Here is a 20,883-nt window from a genome sequence, read left to right as displayed (position 1 = left end):
AACCAGAATATATAGGGAACTTAAAAAACTAAATTCTCCCAAAACTAATGAACCAATAAAGAAATGGGCATGTGAACTAAACAGAACTTTCTCAAAAGAAGAAATTCAAATGGCCAGAAAACACATGAAAAAATGCTCACCATCTCTAGCAATAAAGGAAATGCAAATTAAAACCACGCTAAGATTCCACCACACCCCTGTTAGAATAGCCATCAGCAGCAGCACCACCAACAACAGGTGTTGGCGAGGATGCGGGGAAAAAGGAACCCTCTTACACTGTTGGTGGTGTTTCCACTCTGGAAAAAAATTTGGAGGCTACTTAAAAAGCTAGACATTGATCTACCATTTGATCCAGCAATACCACTCTTGGGGATATACCCAAAAGACACTGACACAGGTTACTCCAGAGGCACCTGCACACCCATGTTTATTGCAGCACTATTCACGATAGCCAAGTTATGGAAACAGCCAAGATGCCACACCACTGACGAATGGATTAAGAAAATGTGGTATCTATACACAATGGAATTCTATGCAGCCATGGAGATTAACAAAATGTTATCATTCGCTGGTAAATGGATGGAATTGGAGAACATCATTCTCAGTGAGGTTAGCCTGGCCCAAAAGACCAAAAATCGTATGTTCTCCCTCATATGTGGACATTAGATCAAGGGCAAACACAACAATGGGATTGGACTTTGAGCACATGATAAAAGCGAGAGCACACAAGGGAGGGGTGAGGATAGGTAAGACACCTAAAAAATTAGCTAGCATTTGTTGTCCTTAACGCAGAGAAACTAAAGGAGATACCTTAAAAGCAACTGAGGCCAATAGGAAAAGGGGACCAGGAACTAGAGAAAAGGTAAGATCAAAAAGAATTAATCTAGAAGGTAACACATATGCACAGGAAATCAATGTGAGTCAATGCCCTGTATAGCTATCCTTTTCTCAACCAGCAAAAACCCTTGTTCCTTCCTGTTATCACTTATACTCTCTCTACAACAAAATTAGAGATAAGGGCAAAATAGTTTCTGCTGGGTATTGAGGGGGTGGGGGCAGAGGGAGGGGGCGGAGTGGGTGGTAAGGGAGGGGGTGGGGGCAGGGGGGAGAAATGACCCAAGCCTTGTATGCACATATGAATAATAAAAGGAAAAAAAAAAGAAAGAAAGAAGAGAGGTTACTTTAATAGTTTTAGGGAAAACAGCATTAGTTGCAATCCTTGCTGGAATCAGTTATGGGGTGATTGCCAATCATGTAATTGCAAAAAACCTAACCAAAGTGGTAGAAGACACCTCAAACCAGGTAGGCCTTGCTGTTAAATGACATGCAAAGGTCTTTGTTGTCCCTTGCCTATATGGTCATGGACCACCGCCTGGCCCTAGATTTTCTTTTGGCCAAACAAGGGGGGGTATGTGCCATTGCCAATACCTCCTGTTGCACATATATAAACACTTCAGGCATTGTAGAGGAATGTGCAGATTACATTCTCCAACAGGCTAAATGGCTCCAAGAGCAATCTCCTGAAACTCAGGTTTCTACACAGGTATGGGAACAAATAAAATCCTCGCTTCCCTCCAGGTCTTGGTTCCTACCCTTTCTGGGGCCTATAGTTGCCATTATTCTCTTGCTTGTGTTTGGGCCTTGCATTTTAAACTTACTTGTCAAGTTTGCTTGTTCTCGCCTGGAATCCATCAAACTACAAATGCCTCTGGTGGAGATGAAATCGACCTACTACCTTGGTCCCCTTGACAACCTGTCTCATGGTGAGCTCTGAAGCTGCAGGCCCCTTCATCACCCAGTCAGCAGGAAGCAGTTACTGAATAGACTTCATTGTCTCTATTCCTAACAGCAGTTAGGGTGACCATTGAGAGGGGGGAATGACTGAAGGAGGGACTGCTGGAGGTCCCAAAAGGTGATAAGTGGTCTGGGAGACACTTCTCCTCCCTAGGAAACTTTCATTTGCATATGAAAGACATCTCAGCAATCAGGCAATGCAAAAAGGCTATAGAACTCCACTCTCCACCCTGGCCCACAGGATCACCGGTTTCTGGGTCCCCCTGCATTCCCCAATATGCAGTCTTTCTCTTCTCTTTTCTCCAACTAAATTCTCTACAAATAAAATCTTTCCGACCTCTGCTGTTAGAGTCTGTCTGTGCTTTCATTCTCAGAGCAGGCTCAAGAACCTTGAGCACCTGAAATTCCTGCACATGTCATCTGTGCATCAACTCCTGTGCCTGTCACATAGAAGAGTTGTCCAAGACAACAGGAAGGCTCCCCAGAGAGGAAGAGCCCCCTGATTCCCAGAAGGGCACGTATCTTTCAGGGGCAACAAAGATGGCGGCAACCCAGAGAGCTAGAATGGCTTGCCTGGTTCATGTTTTCCAGATACCCACTTTCCACTTTTCCTCCTGGAGCAACGGACTCACTTCCACCACAGAGTTGTTGCGGCGGGGCGCCGGGGCATATTCTGAGCTGCACGCAAAACCCAGAACCTTACTGCTCAAGACCAGGTAACAGTGGGGCTCCGGAGTAGAATCCCAGCCTATGCATTCCGACTATTGGGATGTGGCGTGCCCTGACTCAGCCATTGACCTCCACAAACTACACTACCCACAAAGCCCCACGCCAAGTGACAAAAGAATGAGCCAATGAGCAGAGAAAGGCAACTTCCGGAATTGAAGCAGAAAACTAGGACGGGACTTCCGGAATTACTCTAATTATATTCAGTTGCTATAGGGTCGTTTCTCATCTTCTGAGCTTTAAGAGAGCGTAATAAAAGGACCCTCCTGCTGCTCACCCGCTGGTCTCAGGTTTGGAGGTGGAGGCCTTACCGGGGTCCCCACAACAACTTCCGAGTGCGATGGCGATGGCCACTCTAAAGCACCAGGCTGAGGTAACTGCTGCGTCACCTGGTCGCGTTCATCCCAGAACCCTGTGAAAGGGCCTGCTTACCTTGCTAAAGTTGTGACGGGGGTGTCCCCAATTTCTGACATCCGTCGTTGTAAGTTGTGGACAGTGTGGTAGGGGACTGGTTTGTTTGGGCTCTGGAGCCGGGAGCATTGGCCCCTCCATTGAAAGGTGAGGAATTCCACCACTGTCCTCAGGCTCCGGGTGCCCTGGAGGCTGTGATGGAGGAGGAACGGGGTCTGGGTTAGGCTCTTCAAGTTTTCCAAACGCTGCACAGAGTTAGAGCAGCCTGGAAGGGGGTGACACCGAGGCCCAGGAAGAGTGAGTCCTTGTGTCACATCCACAGGTGGAAAGAGTCAGCGCTGAGGACTGAGTTCTGAAGAGAATTCAGGCATCGTGACGTCACTTAGCTCCAGGCAGGGCAGAGGGCAGGGGGGCCTGGGCCCACGAAGCCCCTACAAAGGGGCCTAACCTAGACTGGAAGGAGGGATGGGGGGTTGTTTCTATTACAGCTTTTAACAACCAGTGGGAGATGAGAATTTACCCCAGGCCTAAGTACACATATGTGAGGTGTTGTGGGAGTTTTTCTAGCTGAGATACTTAGCAAGTAGCAACATTTTATTGTGCCAGCACAGACTCAGCGGACTCGTGTCCAAAGGCTGAGCCCCAAGAACAAAGGGGTCTCACTTTATATGCCCTTGCAAGCAGGTTACAGAAGCAAAAAGCAAGGTCTAATGCATATATGGTTATATTTAATTTTATTGGCTACTTTACCCTAGTGCTATGTGACTTTCCCCTCCCTGGTGCTACATGACCTATCTCATGTTCAGATTTCTCAGGTTTTATCTCTGCTATGCCATCCCTACCTCCCTGCTACTTTCTCAGGACTCAGGCCTAGACTGTTTCTTCTGATCCTCCTCCCTGCTACATTAGTACCCTCTTTGATGCTTGGACCCACTTAGGGTCAAAGACCATCATCTTAATTTATGGGTTTGTCTTTTTATAACATCATTACATGTAAGGCCATTTATCATCTTTTTCTCAAGTCCAGTGGTCTTCCATGTTGATCCCCCCTCCCCCAACATAGCATGAAGTGACATTTAGTGTCTGAGCTGTAGACTCAGCCAGTGAGAGGAATACTCATGGGTGACAGTTACTAATTTGAGGTATATCAGACTGTCAGGGTCAAGACCCTTTTTATCTGTGTTTATATTAATTACTTTTTCCCGTGTTTAATCAGATGGCTTAAGTACAGTGAAATTTATAGGGTTACAGGTGCCACAGGTGTAGTTAGGGGCAGCTTCCCTTTGTGGAGGAGGGCTGTGTGTTTTGTCCTTTGTTAAACCAGATCAGTAACAATAAATACTAATTATGCATCCTGTTCAAAAGAGACAGAAAAGAGCAAATAAAAACCTTTCACTGAGCCCAGTCAGCAAGGCAGTTTCTGCCAAGCCTATGGTGAAGACTAGGGTGAGAACTACAGCAGCAGATACAGAAGGGGTGACGATGCATTACAGTGAGATAACTGGGGTGGAAAACACCAGTTTGTCCTGTTGGAGAGTTGACTCCTCAGGCTTCTGCCATGCATAGACTTCCAGTGGTGACTAGCACAGGGCTGTCATTCCATTGTTTTTGGTCCCTTGTTTGCTGGGAAGTAGAGTCCTGGCGGGGGAGGGCACTCAGGTTCTGGAGGGTGATCCTGCATGGTGAAGCTGGATCAGGGATGCACTCCCACTCAAGAGAAGCTGGCTTGACTCAACTGTGGTGGATCCAAAGGGCAATCACTGCTACTTTAACTATGGTGGGAGTAGAGAAGATAACAACAAAAGGGCACCTCCAGTGTGGTTTTAATGGTTGGGTATTTTATTTTATGTATTTTTTTTACCCAATGTCTTTTTTTTTAACTGAGTAGAATTACTATGGCAACAATATACTGTCAAGTGTATATGTCCAAGAAAACTCATTGTTTAAAAAAAGTTAAAACCACCATCTTTAAGTATCAAAGGACATGTTTAGAGCCAGTAAAAATAATTATTTTGTCTCTAAGTAGAAGACCCTGTCCAAAAATGTGAGTTTGTGTCTGGAAGGGCTTTAACGCCAGATAGCCACACATGCATAAAAACCATTTCTTTAATCCTCTAGGCCTTGGTTATTTTTGAGAGGTCTGGCACCAGTGACTCCGTTTGAACTTTGATGGCATTCCCCCCTTTGTCTCCAAACTGCTTGTCTCTGAGCAGTCTTTTCTGAAGATCTGTTTTCCATCCAAGTGCTAACTGAGCCTGACCCTGCTTAGCTTTTGAGACCAGACGAGATAGGGCACGTTCAGGGTTATATGGCCTTAGACTGAAGATCTTTCTTGATTGGTCATCGTCAGGATTTGCTTTTTCCTGGATTTTGTTTGTTTGATTGGTCTTGGTCCCACGAGGGAATAAAAAGTAGATCAGGTGGGAGTCAGTGCCAACTAGACTCTTTTTGCCAAATTTAAGCAAGAAAGAGGCTTAGAAGGAGTGGCTCTTAGGCAGTGGGCTTCTAAACAAGGACAATATAAAACAAAATCTAACAAAAGCAGATGTCTAAGCCAACTTGGGTGACACATAAGTAGTTATTAGAGTCATTTTTTTTTAAGGACTTGATTGTAAATGTCCCAGAAGGATCAGGACTGTAATGACAAAAACTTAAGAGCCATGGTTAAAATTCTGATGGAAAATTTAGCAACTAATAGAACAGTATATCAGTACTACTAACTTTTTGTTACCGTGCTTATCTAAATTTTGCATTTTAGAAGGCTTGATATACTTGAAAAACATAAATATATTTAATATACAGCAACCAGCAATAGCATCACAGTTCTATAGAGGTTATATGTACATATTAGTTTAGTTGTTTTTGAAGTAAAACCTTAGATTTTTTTCATCATTTGGGGGAAACAGTGTCAGTGACCACAAATGCCCAGTCACAGACACATATAGGGTACCAACTGTATTAGAATCTCCCAAGACAACAGTTGTTTAACCATGAGTCATCTAGAAAGTTTTATATAAACTGTTAGAAAATAAGAGGTATGGAAGAGGCAGAGAGATGGCTCAAACATCAGTACAGGGTTTATTGTTTAGGCAGGAGCCCTGTGGAGTGGGACCCCAGCAAGAGAGCTAGAGCCCATTGCCATACACAGGCTTGGGCTAGATATAGGGGGCTAGTGGAAAAGTGTCAGGAAGGTCACTAAGGGATATTGTTGCTGTGCAACCAAGAAAGATAAGATAAGTTGGTCACTGTCCAACTGTCCTTGGCATCTATCCAGGAAGATAAAGGTAAGCAATCTGAAGGGGGAGGAGGTCCAGGCCTAACATGGCTGTCTTTATTGTTAACCCCAACATAAACCAACTCCTAAGTGAACATAACTCAGTTACCTTGATAGTTAAAACCCTGACAAAAATCACCAGCGTACACAGGTAAATATTTATGGGGACTAAGTATGGAGTTAGGAAACACAGTGGCCAGGAATCATGGCTCAGATATTGATAAGGGATTATCAATCCCTTGGGATCTACATCCCAGATTGTTGACATTAACATATGACTCATGACATACAACAGTATAGCACCAACTTGTAGTCAGTGGAGCCCCCTTCCCCCTAAAATAACAGGCCCAATCTGGACATCCCAGGCCAAATATTTCCTCTATCCAATATGTGGAAGGAGTAGGACTAACTCCTTCACTCTGTTGAGTCCAATAAAAACTGGATGTCTTGACTTCCAGTGTAGTTTTTTTTTTTTTTTTTTTTTATAAATCCTATCTGGACAGTGCATTTTGACTTTACATAAGTAAATTTGTTTTAACTCTCACATTAGTGTAGCAGTATTCCCTGTGCTCAGTAGCCTCTTGTTTTTCTGTGTTTTAATAAACTCATGTTGTCTTGCCAAATTTGTGGATTAGCCTGTTGCACCAAAAATTCCCTGATAGTTATCTTGACAAAACAAAAACCACTTTAAGACAATTTTTTTGTAAATGTTATCAAGAACAACACCATATTTTAAAGATAGCCTTGTTATTATGAGCTTAGAGAATCAAGTTTTTAGCTTAACATTAGTACATTAAATTTTGACCTTATAAAACCTTTAATGTAACTCTTAGATTTTAGTTAACTTAATCACTTACATAAGCATCTATAAGCTCCATCTTTTATGACAATTTACTCTGTACCTTTATGACAACTTACTTTGTATCCCCTGGAGGAGCTTGTATTTATCCAAAAGTATTTTTTATTCTTTTATTTTTAAAAATCATATCTTCAATATCATGTTACTTGTTGAAGTTAACTTATAAAACCTTTTAGCTTAGAACCTTATATTTGTATGGGGGAAAAAAACAGAAAGAAAGGAACCTTTAAATTATTTTTTGTATAAAAACAATTTATAGAAAGTCCATTTGTTAATAGGCCCCTGTATTATAAGAGAGAATTAAATTCCAGATTGTAATTATGACAGTATGAAATATGTGAAGATCATTTCTTTACCCAAATTCCAAGATTTTTGTTGCAGGCTGTGGCCTCCCCCTTTTTCTTCCCACCCCCCTCTCTGGTCTAAGCCAGAGTGTTAACCCCTGAATGCCTGCATCTTAGTGAGACCTGATTGAAATGACTTTGATAACCTGTTTTCTTAAAAGTAGCAATAGAACAGAGTAATAACTTCTACATTGACTCTATAATAAGAACCATTCTTAAGATGTTTAAATATTTATGTGTAAAAAGCCTAAGCAGTTTATAATAGAGATCTTTAAAATAAATACCCTGGGGTTTTTTTGTTGTTGTTGTTACCTTGAGTAGCATGTTAACCTTATAGCAGCATTTTAAGAACCATTTTGAAGATGTTTACATACACATACACACTGTGAGCATACCATTAAATGGATGCATAATCTGTCCAGCCATTAGCAAGGGAAACATAAGCATCTCATGACTGTCTCAATATCAGACTAACCTTACTGCACCAACCTTTTGGAACAGTCTCTTTTTTTCCAGCAACAGTCAAAGTTGCTCCTTTTCTTTTTACCCTTTAAGGTAGGTTCTCCCTGTTTATACTCCCTAGAAGTAAAGATGCCAACAAGTTCAGTATTTCTGGCATATTTTAATAATCCTAAGTTGTTTTTTATTTACTTTTTATTTTTAAGACATAAAAACTCAAGGAGTGTATTAAACTTTTTATCCTTTTCTGTCTCTAAACATTTTTTTTCTCTCTCTCCCCTCCTTTTTTCTCCTCTCTCTTTCTCCCCTGTCTCTCATTTCACCCATGAAGACCTCATCCCAATTTTGTTTCCATTTCATTTCCCTCTCTCTACATTCACAACCCTTCTGCAACATTCCTTTTCTTTCAGTCTGACCAGATCCTATGTATCAGAAGTCCATCCTTCATGTGTTAATTTTTGTAAGAGCTCAGTTAGTGCTGAGCCTCAGTCCTCCTTCAGGGTTCGCATTTTGAGTGGAGATGTACAAAGTGGGGTACCAAAGCTACCCATCAAGACTGAAAGACTCTGATTTCTCCTCAGTCTGCCTAATAAATTGCTACCTGAACTTAAATAAACAACAAAGTCTGGTCTTTGAAGACCAATTTTAGCCTCTTGGCTTTTCCCATTCTCCTGGGTGTTAGGGTTTTTTTTTTTTTTTTTTCACAATTACTCTGTAAACTTCATTAATCACAGTTTTATCTAGTGACCCTTCCAGAGGCCATCCTACACCAAAGGAAGGCCAATCTACTTCACAAAGAACTGTTAGCTGGGCTGGTGGAATGGCTCAAATGGTAAGAGCACCTGCCTAGCAAGCATGAGGCCATGAGTTCAAACTCCAGTACACACACACACACACACACACACACACACAAAAGAACCTTTAGCTTGTTAGGAGTTAATTTAACTCCATAGTCTCCATTAAATCCCTTTTTAAAGTTACTAATCATATACTCCAAAGGAGTGCTTTTACTCTGATTTCCACCCATCTCCCGGAACCAGACAGGAAGACAGACACAGCGGGAGGGAACTCCTCACTCACTTCTCAGCTGGGCTGTGTCTCAGCTCGCATTTTCATATACTCTCATACAACACCATACTTCCATACCACTCCCTGAACCTGAGACATGATTTCACCCCAAAAATGGCAGTTACTAAGATGTCCCATTGGGAGGTGATCAGTCTCCCCTTCTGCCTCCAGGGGCAGGTCTGAATTTGAACCTGGGTTCTTACCAGTCTGGTGAGTGGTGCTTCCCTTCCCTTGCTGGTTCCTGTGCCTCACTGGGTTCCGTTGTGCATCCAAGGCCCTCACCCAACTCACCAGAAGGATGTATCTCCCTCTGGTTATTGGCACCTGGTGGGATCTCCTCCTGGCAGTCTGGGGTGGGGGGGTGGGATGCAACCTGGTGACAAGGGAGGTGATAACTCACCATCTCCACAATCCCAGATAACAAGCCCCCAAGAAATGTTGCGGGAGTTTTCTAGCTGAGATACGGGACTCTTGAGGCAATTAGCAGGAAGCAACGTTTTATTGTGCCAGCACAGATTCAGCAGACTCATGTCCAAAGGCTCAGCCCTGAGAACAAAGGGGTCTCACCTATATACCCTTGCAAGCAGGTTACAGAAGCAAAAAGCAAAGTCTAATGCATATATGGTTATATTTAATTTTATTGGCTACTTTACCCTAGTGCTATGTGACTTTCCCCTCCCTGGTGCTACGTGACCCATCTCATGTTCAGATTTCTCAGGTTTTATCTCTGCTATGCCATCCCTACCTCCCTGCTACTTTCTCAGGACTCAGGCCTAGACTTTTTTTTCTGATCCTCCTCCCTGCTACAGAGGTTGCAGGAATGCAGCTCAGTTTGCTTAGAGGTCACAGGTTTTCTGTCTTTCTCATCAGAAATTGGAGCCATGGGTAGAAATCAAGACTGAGATATTCAGGTATTTATCCTGGAGGTGATGGGAGCAATGGGAAGTTTGGAACAGAGGAGGAAGGTGATTTGACTAGCTCTGTTTAGGCTCCCCCACTGCATCAAGGAGAACATACCGTGAATAAGAATGAGGAGACAATCCAGGCAAAAAGCAGCTGATGATTGCTGTGGCTGCCAAAGAAGCAAAAGTTGTGGTTGGGTTCTGGATTTATTTTTCATTAGGATTGTCTGGATTTTCCTATTTGAGGGCCAGAGAAAGGTAGAAAAGTTGACTGAGTTTAAGTTTTTGGTTTTACCAACTGAAAAAATAGAAGCTCAACAAACTGGATTTTAATGTTGGCAAGAGCATCAATTTTTATGGAAATAACAGGGAGTTTGTTTTGGCCATCTTACAAATGGGATATAATGTAGGGCATGGAGGCTTATGTCTACAGACATGACTTTAGAGGTAGAGGCAGGAGGATCAGGAATTAGAGGTTAACCTGGGCTACAGTGAAAAACCCTATTTCAGAGCTGGGCACCTGTAATCCTAGCTACTCAGAAGGTAGATATCAGGAGGATCACAGTTCAAAGCCAGTCTGGACAAATAGTTCCTGAGATCCTATCTTGAAAAACCCATCACAAAAAGAGGGCTGGTGGAGTGACTCATGGTGTAGGCCCTGAGTTCAAACTCCAATACCACAAAGAAAAAGTAACTCAGAAAAAAAGAGATTTACCAAACAGTGGTTGTAGAGATAATCAGTTTTTAGATGGCCCAACAGATTTGGGACTCTGGGAAGAAGTAAACATGGAGATAATAACAGAGGTGATGGGTGATGTATATCTTGAGTTACAGTGAGGGAAAAGAATTATTGGGTTTTTTGTTTTGTTTTGTTTTTTTGGCTCTACTGGGGCTTGAACTCAGTGTCAGGGGCTGGCGCTCTACCGCTTGAGCCACTTGGCCAGCCCTTTTTGTGTTGGGTTATTTTCAAGATAGGGTCTCTGGAACTATTTCCCTGGGCTGGCTTCGAACCAGTCTCTGCATCCCAAGTAGCTAAGATAGAGTAATTGTAGGAAGATAATACTGTGTCCAATACCACTGTTCATTCACCACCCTGGCTCCCCAGCATTTACAGTGAGTATAGGAATGTGGGGAATTTGAGTCATACTGGTAGACTGACTCTTGGGCACAAGTAGAATGGTCACTAGGTCTGGATTGCAGGTCCACTAATGATGGGCATTAGATTGTGGTAACAGAGAGGAGTGCAGTGACTGCTGCTGGTGAGACTACATTAAGTGCAGCACAGATGGAGGGATGCCATGGGTGTCTGATTCCCCATGTGGTTTTTTGTGGCTGATACTGGAACAAGATACGGAATCAGACAAGGAGGTCTTCATACAGGATAGATGCTGCCTCTGACATGAGGAACTATCAGGAGGTCTGGGTAGAAATGGATTCTGCTTAAGTTTGCCAGGTTCCCTCTGGATGCCTTGTGCTAATTAATTTGGTTAGACTATGGAGATACATGTTGTGTGGAGCAGATGATTGGGGAGACTGTGGGAGTGAGTGTGAGAGAGAGATGTGGTTGATCCAAGAAAATATGGAAATGTATGAAGAAAAGGGGACTGTGAGTTTATTATGTGCATGCACTGATATTGAGGACATAAGGGTAAAGGGTGAGCTCATATTTGGTTTTTTATTGGAGACACAATCTATGAAGCCCTAAGATAATTGGCTAACAAAAGTAGTAGTCCATTATTGAGAGCTCCATTACAGGGTTCCTCTTGACCCATCTATCTCTTGGTGCTATAGGGGACATAGTTACACTGGAATTTGATGAGAGAGTTGAACTTTAGTGGCACTGGTTCTCATATCTTACATGCAAGATAGGGAGGAAAGTGAGCCAAGTATGTGTAGGTGCCAAACTTGAGTCCCCAAGAGAGAAGTTGATCAGTGAATGATGTGTTTGCTTCATGACAGGGCTGTGTGACCTTTGAAGATGTGGCCATTTACTTCTCTCAGGAAGAGTGGGAAATCCTTGATGAGGCTCAGAGGCTCCTGTACCTTTATGTGATGCTGGAGAGCTTTGCACTTACGTCATTGGGTAAGGTCCTTGAACCCAACTCTGTGTCTTGTTTTCTGACTTCTTTTCCATAGATGCTATTCTACCATTCCACAGTCTATAGGCCCTGTGACTTCTGCACTTTCTTGCCATGTGTGTTATGTGTGCCAGCACTGAGCTGTGCACTCTGCCCAGCGCTGCCTAACATCTGGTACCCCAAAGATTGTGGACAGATATGGATAGCTATTGTCTTGAATCACCTGATGGATCTCATTTGCCCTGACTTGGGCAAATAACTGTGTTCACATCCATGAAACCTTTGGACTAAGTTTTGTCCGCATGTAGTTGATCCTTCCTTACAGCTCTGTCTGTCAAGAATCCAGGCATCTCATAATCATTACTCATGTGTACTATAGACTTTTTTGCCAGAGCCTGCTTCTGGGCTTTTTTGCAGTACTAATTTTCTTTCTAATGATCTTTAATGTATTGAGGTGTTCTGAGCCACTACTGATTGCTTACATATCCTGGTTTTCTTTAAGGCTTTCATCCTTCAGTTCCCATGTTTTTGGACAAATGGAGGTGTTAGGTGACTCCTGGTTCTTTGGTTGAATGGACTGAGCAAGATGGTCTGAGGGAAGCCCTGGCCTTTATATGTCACAGCTAGGGGAGAGCAAGACTCTAGGGTTGTATTCAAATCATTTCATGAACCTGCAGTTGTACTATGGTGTTTTGGTGTGTCAGTAGCCATGTCTCATTTCTTTTCTTCACCATACTTGATACTTGGCTGACATGTCATTTAATCTGTGGCTTCTGGCTCCAGGCTATGCCCTAACTTTGTGGTCTCTGAGCATCATTTGTGCCTTTGCACCCCCAATGTTTTTCATAGTATATGGATATTCTGTAATATTTGTCAGCACAGTTGAGGTTGTTTTCCTGAGAAAGTACTCAGTCTATTACACAGCATGCAGTAGTAATCAACCAGCATGTTTTTACTAAAGGTTGTTGAGTTTGGGGGACTTCATGGTAGGACATTATTAATAGTACCTTGAAGTTGCTACAACTTCAGGCTGTTTGTTGGTAACCCTGTCTTATCAGCAATGTGGGTGCTCATCCTTGTGTCCTCCATCTGGTGAGGTCATCCAGATTCCAGCATCTTTAGAAGCCCAATATTGTGAAGTAAACCCTTGTGTCAGTTGATCTCTGCTTCCACATCCTCTAAACAATTCTTTGGGGTGAGGGTATAGCTCATATTCTACATGTATTCATCATCTGTTTTCTGATTTCAGGTTGTGGACAAAGAGGAGAGGCTCAGGAGGCATCTTTGCAGAGTCTTTCTGTGGAAGGAGTGTCACACTTGAACACTAAAGCACGTCCATCCACCCAGAAGACTCACCCCCATGAGATCTGTGCCACAGGCTTGGAAGACATTTTGAACCTGACAGCTCCAGCTGTGCTGAAGCAGTTCTTAGTTGGGGTATGTGCAAGGCTTCCCCAGCACCAGAAACATCCCAGTGCAGAGAAACACTTGATGAGGGACGTGCACAAGAAACCATTTGAGGAGAGCTATGAATTTTGTGTGTCAGGGAAGACTCTTAATTGTCTAGAACTTTGGGAGGATTTTCCAGTTTTTTTTGATTTTCTGAAGCCCCAGTTTATTCATACAGATAAGAAGCCAAGCAACAAGTGCAGAGAAGAGTCCAGCCACAAAAATATGTCTTTTCATAACATTTTAACTTATCCTAGGAAAAATCTGCATGCATATAGTATGAATCTGAAACTGTTCCATGATGAATACTCACCTGTTCAGCAACAGAGTCTCCATAGTGTAGAAAGGCCTTATGAGTGTAGAGAATGTGGCAAGTCCTTCAAGCTCAGACATACCCTTAGTGTACATCAGAGAATCCACACTGGAGAAAAGCCATATGAGTGTACAGAATGTGGCAAATCATTTTGTTACAAAAGTTCCCTTACTCTACATCAGAGAATCCACACAGGAGAAAGGCCTTATCAGTGTAGCGAGTGTGGAAAATCCTTTGCAGGAATGTGTGCCCTTAAGGCACACCATCGGGTCCATTCCGTAGAAAGACCTTATGAGTGTAGAGAATGTGGCAAGTCCTTTAAGCAAATACAAACCCTTAGTGTACACCAGAGAATCCACACTGGAGAAAGGCCTTATGAGTGCACTGAATGTGACCAATCATTTCATCAAAGGCGTTCCCTTATTCTCCACCAGAAATTCCACACGGGAGAAAGGCCTTATCAGTGTGGAGAATGTGGGAAATTATTTGCACGAGATGATAGCCTGAGTACACACCAGAGAAGACACACTGGAGAAAAGCCTTATGAGTGTAGAGAATGTGAGAAATCCTTTGCAGGAATATGTTCCCTTAAGAATCACCAGCGTGTGCATACTGTAGAAAGATCTTATGAGTGTAGAGAATGTGGTAAATCCTTTAAGCAAGTACAAACCCTTAGTGTACACCAGAGACTCCACACTGGAGAAAGGCCCTATGAATGTACTGAATGTGGCAAATCATTTCATCAAAGACGTTCCCTTATTCTACACCAGAAAATCCACACAGGAGAAAGGCCTTATCAGTGTGGAGAATGTGGAAAATCATTTGTGCGAGGTGCTAGCCTGAGTATGCACCAGAGAATCCACACAGGAGAACGGCCTTATGAGTGTAGACAATGTGGGAAAACATTTAGACAAGGAAGTGCTCTTCATAGACACCAGAAAACTCACACTGGAGAAAGGCCTTATGAGTGTAGAGATTGTAGCAAATCCTTCAAGACAAAAGATGCCCTTAATGTACACAATAGTGTTCACACTGGAGAAAGGCCTTATTGTTGTGATCACTGTGGAAAATCTTTTAGTCGACGTGCCAACCTAATTAGTCACTGCAGAATTCATAGCGAAGAAATATCTTATGGATGCTATGCATATGGGAATATCTTGAAGCAGAATTCTGCTATCAGTGGACAACAGGTGGTTTATTCTGGTAAAAAGCCTTATCAATGTAGAGAATGTGGGAAATCGTTTTGGCATGTAGGTGCCCTTAATGTACATCATAGAGTCCACACTGGTGAAAGGCCTTATGAGTGTAAAGAATGTGGGAAATCATTTAAGGTAATAGGCACTCTTACTGTACATCAAAGAGTCCATACTGGTGAAAAGCCTTATAAGTGTTTAGAATGTGGGAAATCTTTTAGGCAAATGACTGCTCTTAGAGGACACAAGAGAATTCACACTGGAGAAAGGCCTTATGTTTGCAGAGAATGTGACAAATCCTTTAGGACAAAAAATGCACTTAATGTACACCAGCGCCTTCACACTGGAGATCGGCGTTTTAAGTGTGAAAAATGTGGAAAATCTTTCATTCAACGTGCCTCCCTTATTAGTCACTGCAGAATTCATACTGGAGAAGAGTCTTATGAATCCTATGAGTATGGGGAAACATTGAGGCAAAATTCTATTGTCAGTAGATGCCAGGTAATTAACAATGGAAAAAGTCCTTATCAGTGTAGAGAATGTGGGAAATACTTTGCACGACCAGCCTACCTTAATGCACATAAGAAAGTTCATAGTAAAGTAAGGCCTCACGAGTGTAGAGACTGTGGAAAATCATTTAAACTACGACACACTCTTACTATACACCAGAGAGTCCATACTGGTGAAAGACCTTATAAATGTATAAAATGTGGGAAATCTTTTAAGCAAATAGGTGCCCATAAAACACACCAGAAAATTCACAGTAGAGATGGTCTTATGAATTTAGAGTGTGTGGTAAATCACCCAAGCTAGGAGATGAACTTTTTGTCCCCCAGAGAATCTGTACTGGAGAAGGACTTACAGATGCAGAAAATGGGCCAAACCTTTACACCACTCTGTGGTCTCCACCAAAAGTATCACACCAAAGAAACTTCCCATGAATGAGGCAATTGTGGGAAGTTTTTGGGTCCCACCTTTTTGAGCAGCAGAATGTCTCTTGCTTGAGAAAAGCCCTAGATGTGAAAGGAAAGTGATTTTTTATGCAGTATATTTGCACTAGAGAACCTTTAAGATTCCCTCTGCCTGAAGTTGAGCAACCTATTTCCAAATGTCTAGTGGCTGAGGTGCCCCATGAATCCAGGCACAGGATATGGCTCACATGCATGTTCTTCACATTCTGCATTTTCCAATGCACTTGCTGAATTTTCTTACTGGAGTCATCCTCCTCAACCACCTTGCACAGTGGTACCCAGCTACACTGTCAAATTACATATATTTGTTCTCTCCTTCCTGGAAGGAAATCTTGAGTCACCTTAGCCATTAGCACAACTTTGTTCTGCTTTTGATAGATCATGTCATAAGAAAAACTCCATTAGGGTCACAGGGACTCAATTCAACTGAAGGCTTGCAAGGAAAACTTAACCTCTTCATTAAAGTCACTTGTCTTACATAACATAGCCTCTAGTTCACTGATAACCTTCTGCCTCACATTTCTTTTGTTTGTACAATAATAAAGGCCTTATCGTTGAATCTACTTTGATGGTTTGTTGTTACTGTAACTGTTGTTTGACATTATATAGAATTATGTTCTTTTCATATGAGGAGATGTATCATTTTTATGAGACACCCCCCCCAACAATATGTACCTCAATAGGAAGATCATAATGACGGATCCTTTTCCTGATTTTCCCCAATGTAGGTGGCTTCCTAAGACCTCCAATAAAACAATCCTCGAGTTTCTGGTCCTAATTTGTAGGCTGGAAGCTTCTGTATTGCATGGTACCAGAGTTTACATGAGAAGGGATCAGTTGTTAACAGGGACGCAGACTCTGAAAATAGCGTGAATCTATTCATTTATCAGAGCAGATGTCACAACACCAAGTACTTTTGAGAGGGGTGCTTTCCCCAGATCATAGAGCATATGGCCTAATGCCCATAATTCTACATCACAATAGCATTGCACTGTATAACAAGTTAACACATGGCCCTTTGGAGGATGTTAGAGATCCAAATGTATCACCAGGCCTAAAGATGCATGTATTGGAGTCAAGATGGAATTGCTGAACTTGGTAGTCACTCACAAGTATTTTTTCTCATATTGTATGTATCATGTTCTGTAACAGTATGACACATGCATTGGGTACCTGGATTTGGAGCAAGTGTGCACCTCCTTAGTGTTTTTACTACCTTGAGAAAAGGGAAATGATATTTAATATCTCTAAAATCCATTATCCTAATCTACAGGGTAGATGAGTTGACGTTTACAGTAATGGATTTTGTGTGGTCGTCCAGCCTCATATCCCATAGCAAAGCACAGTAATTGTTTTCATGTGCTCAGATTTCAGGTGTCACCAATATTTTGCTTAGTTTGGGAGTAGCTATACTCATTATTCTACTACCCGTCTTGAAATTCAGACTGGATGTTGAAGTATTTTCTCTTCACAGCACTCATTTCCTGTTTCTTTTATCATCAACGTGGCATTTGGTTCCCAAACTAGATACCATTCACTCACTGTAGCATGGAGCATTGCTTTGAATGATAAAGAGGCCTCTCACATGATCTCTGCCCATTCAAACAATCAATAGTTGATCATGACTTAAGACAGCTTTCAGGATATGAGGTGACTACTGCCTCTGAATCTCTGTGTGAAGCTTGTTCTGAACTCCCTGGGGCCTGGTTGTTTCTGACTTGCATCAAGATATAGTGTGGATCAAGCAGGTGAGCTCTGCACCACAAATTTAAACATCCAGCTGGCATCTAATGTGATCATTTTTGCAGTATGGGATTTGAACTCAGAGCTACATACTTGCTAGTCAGGCAGTCTCTGAATTGAGCCACGTCCTCACCCCTTTTTTTGTGTTGGATGTTTTCAAGATGGGGTATCACAAACTATATGCCTGGGCTGGCTTTGAACTACGATCCTCCTTATCTCTACCTCCTGAGTAGCTAAGAATATAGGAATGAGCCACCAGTGCCTGGCTCAGTCATCTTTCAATTGCTCTGTCTGTAGCTGACTGGTGGGAAATGAGAGGTTGAGAAGTTGCACACACACCCTTCACTTCCACATCTTTTTTAACAGAAACTTTACTTGGACAAACCTGGGCGCTTAGCACTGGGAAATGTGGCTCTGCTGTGTGCTGTAGGAAATTGAGTAAGTGGGCTGGATTGCTTGACTTCAATCTAGTCAGTTTACTTTGTTGGGAATGTGGTGCTTGTGAATTGAACCCAGGACACAAGCTAGGGAAGTGTGTTACCACTGGTCTTCACTTCTAGCCCAGCCTACTATTTAGAGAATCAGAGCGATGATTTCTGTGATGAAGTGGTGTGTGTTTCTTAAAATGTACCAAGGTTTTTAAAATTTTTGTCAGGCTGGGAATTGAGCCCAGGACCTCCCACCTGCTAAGCAAATGTTCTCCTATTCACTTCCTCTACCTGCTTAGGTCTGTAGGGCTGATCTGTTAGCTATCTACCAATTGCGTCCCTACACCACCCCCTAACACACACACACACACACACACACACACACACACACACACACACACACACACACACAGGTGTGGTTCTGACTGTGGTCTGAAGTGATAGAGTGGCGATTTGACTGAGAAAATTGGGTAACAGAGAAGGCTGGAGTCACATACTGCAGTCGGGGAGCTTCAGCATCTCTAAGTTGGATTTAAGGACACTTCACCAGGGCTGAGTCTCCCTCAGCCCTGTTGATTTTAACCCGCAGCATCCATGGGCCTCCTGTGCCTGTCACAGAAAGGGGCAGACCAGTACTTTAAGAAGGCTTCCAAACAGGACAAATTCCTGATTCTCAGATGGATATGCAGTGCTTAAGGACGACATGGACGGCAGCGACCCTGACTGCCCAACAGGATCCCCCTGGCCTATTAGGCTCCAGATGCTTTTTCCACCTTTCCTCCTGGAGCAAAGGACTACTCACTCCTGCCACAGAGTTGGTGCAGGCGGGGCGCCAGGGCGCTGAACCTTGAGCCTTCCTGCTCAAGACCAGGTACCAGGGGAGCTCTAAAACAGTCGCGCCATGGAAGTCCATCCATTGGGGGGTGTGGAACACCCGAGAGGCGGCCATTGATGTCCACGAACTATGTTACCCACAATACTATGAGCCGAATGAGAGCTAACTGAACCAACAAGCAAACAGCTTCCGCGTTTGGAAAACATCTGAGGGGCGGGACTTCCGGCATCGCTTCCTCTCAGTAAAAAGAGCTGGGCTACGGTCTTTTCTCGCCTTCAGAGCTTTAGGAAAATCGGGAGAGAATCAGCTGACAAGAACGGTCAGGCGCGATTAAAGGGTCTTCCCTGCTATCCACTGATTGGTCTGAGGGACAGGGACGGCGATGCCAGGGTCCCCGCTCCAGCTTCACACTGCGATGATGACGACTGCCCTGAGGTGCTCTGTCCCCAGGGTTCCATCCATCCCAGAGCTCTGTGAGGGGCCTGCTTATGTCACAAGGTAGTGAAAGGGGAGGTCCATTTCTGACACCTGTCGTGATGAGTTGTGGACAGTGTGACAGTTGGCCTCTGAAGCCGGAGCATTGGCCCCTCCATGGAAAGGTGAGGAATTCCACCACTGACCTCAGGCTCCCGGAGCCCTGGAGGCTGTGATGGAGGAGGAACGGGGTCTGGGTTAGGCTGCTCAAGTTTTCCAAACGCTGCACAGAGTTACAGCAGCCTGGAAGGCGGTGACACCGAGGCCCAAGAAGAGTGAGTCCTTGTGTCACATCCACAGGTGGAAAGAGTCAGCACTGAGGACTGAGTTCTGGAGAGAATCCAGGCATCGTGACGTCACTTAGCTCCAGGCCGGGCAGGGGGCAGGGGGCCTGGGCCCACGAAGCCCCACCATGGTCACTGTGTCACCTCCTGCTTCCCACAGGTTCCCATGACTACAGCAGCGCTTATGGACGGCACCCAGCTGAGTGGAGTTTGTTCCAGGACCTCATGGGTGTGACTCCACACTTTGTCTCTGGACTTGTGACCTAAGAATCTTTGCCTGCCACTCTTCCACTCTGTGAGCCTGGCGACCCTAAAGAAACCACAAGCCAAGGGATGTAATCCCAGGCTAGTTAGTTAACAGAATGGTTTCTCCTGCAATTTGTAGCAGCTAGAGGAATGAGATAAAAAGTTACCCCAGGTGAAAAATTTGTAATACGAGGATAAACTTGATCATGGATCATAGGTTTCCTTCCCTCTCATGGGAAATTAGAGATGTGTGCATAAATCATGCCAGGATGGAAGGGGAAATTTTAACTATGATATATTGTAAGAACTTTTATAAATGTCACAATGTACCTCCAGCACAACAATAATTTTAAATCAGGCCTGAGATAATAGGTGTCTATTCTGGAGGTGATGGGAGCAATGAGGGATTTGGAAGGTGATTTGACCACATCTTATCAGACTCCCAGGGACTCCAGCAAGGTGAACACCATGAGCATGAACAAAGACAGAAATTTCAGGCAGGAGGCTTCTGTAATAGTCCAGGTGACAGCCAGTAGAGGCAAAATTGTGGTTGGGTTCTGGGTTTGCTTTCATTAGGGAAGCCAGGGTGATCTTTTTTGAAAAACAAAGGTAGAAAAGTTGAGTGATTCTAAATTTTTGGCATTAGCATTTGGGAAGATGCAAGCTCCAATAACTAGATGTTAAAGTTGACGATAGTATTAGCTTTCCTGGGAATAACAAGGATTTTGTTTTGTCCATTATAGGAATGAGATACAATGAAGGGCATGGAGGCTCATGCCTGCTATCCTAGAACTTGGGTGGTACAGGGGGGATCAGGAGTTGGAGACCAGCTTGGGCTACTGTCAGAGACCCTGTTTCAAACAAAACGAAACAAAACAAAACAGATTTTCTTTTGTTTTGAAAGTTTTAGTAATGATTTATTTTAGAATAGGATAAAATAGGGAGACATACAAGGGGGGGAGCAGTGAGAAATATTTCCTGCCCCACAATCAGGAAATGAGAGTAAAGACTCTAGACAGAGATTTTTCAAAG

The 20,883-nt window shown here is 43.3% G+C and overlaps 1 protein-coding gene across 3 annotated transcripts; it reads left to right on the top strand.

Annotated features, from left to right (window-relative positions):
* The first annotated feature begins 2,362 nt into the window (after positions 1 to 2,362).
* On the top strand, positions 2,363 to 16,405 carry LOC109674637 (uncharacterized). Of its 3 annotated transcripts, none has more exons than XM_074058536.1 (3): positions 2,363 to 2,510; positions 11,797 to 11,920; positions 13,165 to 16,405. In XM_074058536.1, the coding sequence occupies exons 2-3, from the start codon at positions 11,890 to 11,892 to the stop codon at positions 15,681 to 15,683; spliced, it is 2,550 nt and encodes an 849-aa protein (XP_073914637.1). In that variant the 5' UTR covers positions 2,363 to 2,510; positions 11,797 to 11,889; the 3' UTR covers positions 15,684 to 16,405. The 3 variants fall into 3 exon arrangements, with proteins under 3 accessions (XP_073914637.1, XP_020007165.1, XP_073914638.1); XM_020151576.2 differs by lacking the exon at positions 2,363 to 2,510 and adding an exon at positions 2,699 to 2,893; XM_074058537.1 differs by lacking the exons at positions 2,363 to 2,510; positions 11,797 to 11,920 and adding an exon at positions 2,700 to 2,893.
* Positions 16,406 to 20,883: the final 4,478 nt, after the last annotated feature.

Source organism: Castor canadensis, chromosome 16, assembly GCF_047511655.1.
Source record: "Castor canadensis chromosome 16, mCasCan1.hap1v2, whole genome shotgun sequence".
Taxonomy (NCBI): domain Eukaryota; kingdom Metazoa; phylum Chordata; class Mammalia; order Rodentia; family Castoridae; genus Castor; species Castor canadensis.
The sequence above is the reverse complement of the archived record's forward strand: the minus strand, read 5'-3'. Positions and strand labels throughout refer to the sequence as shown.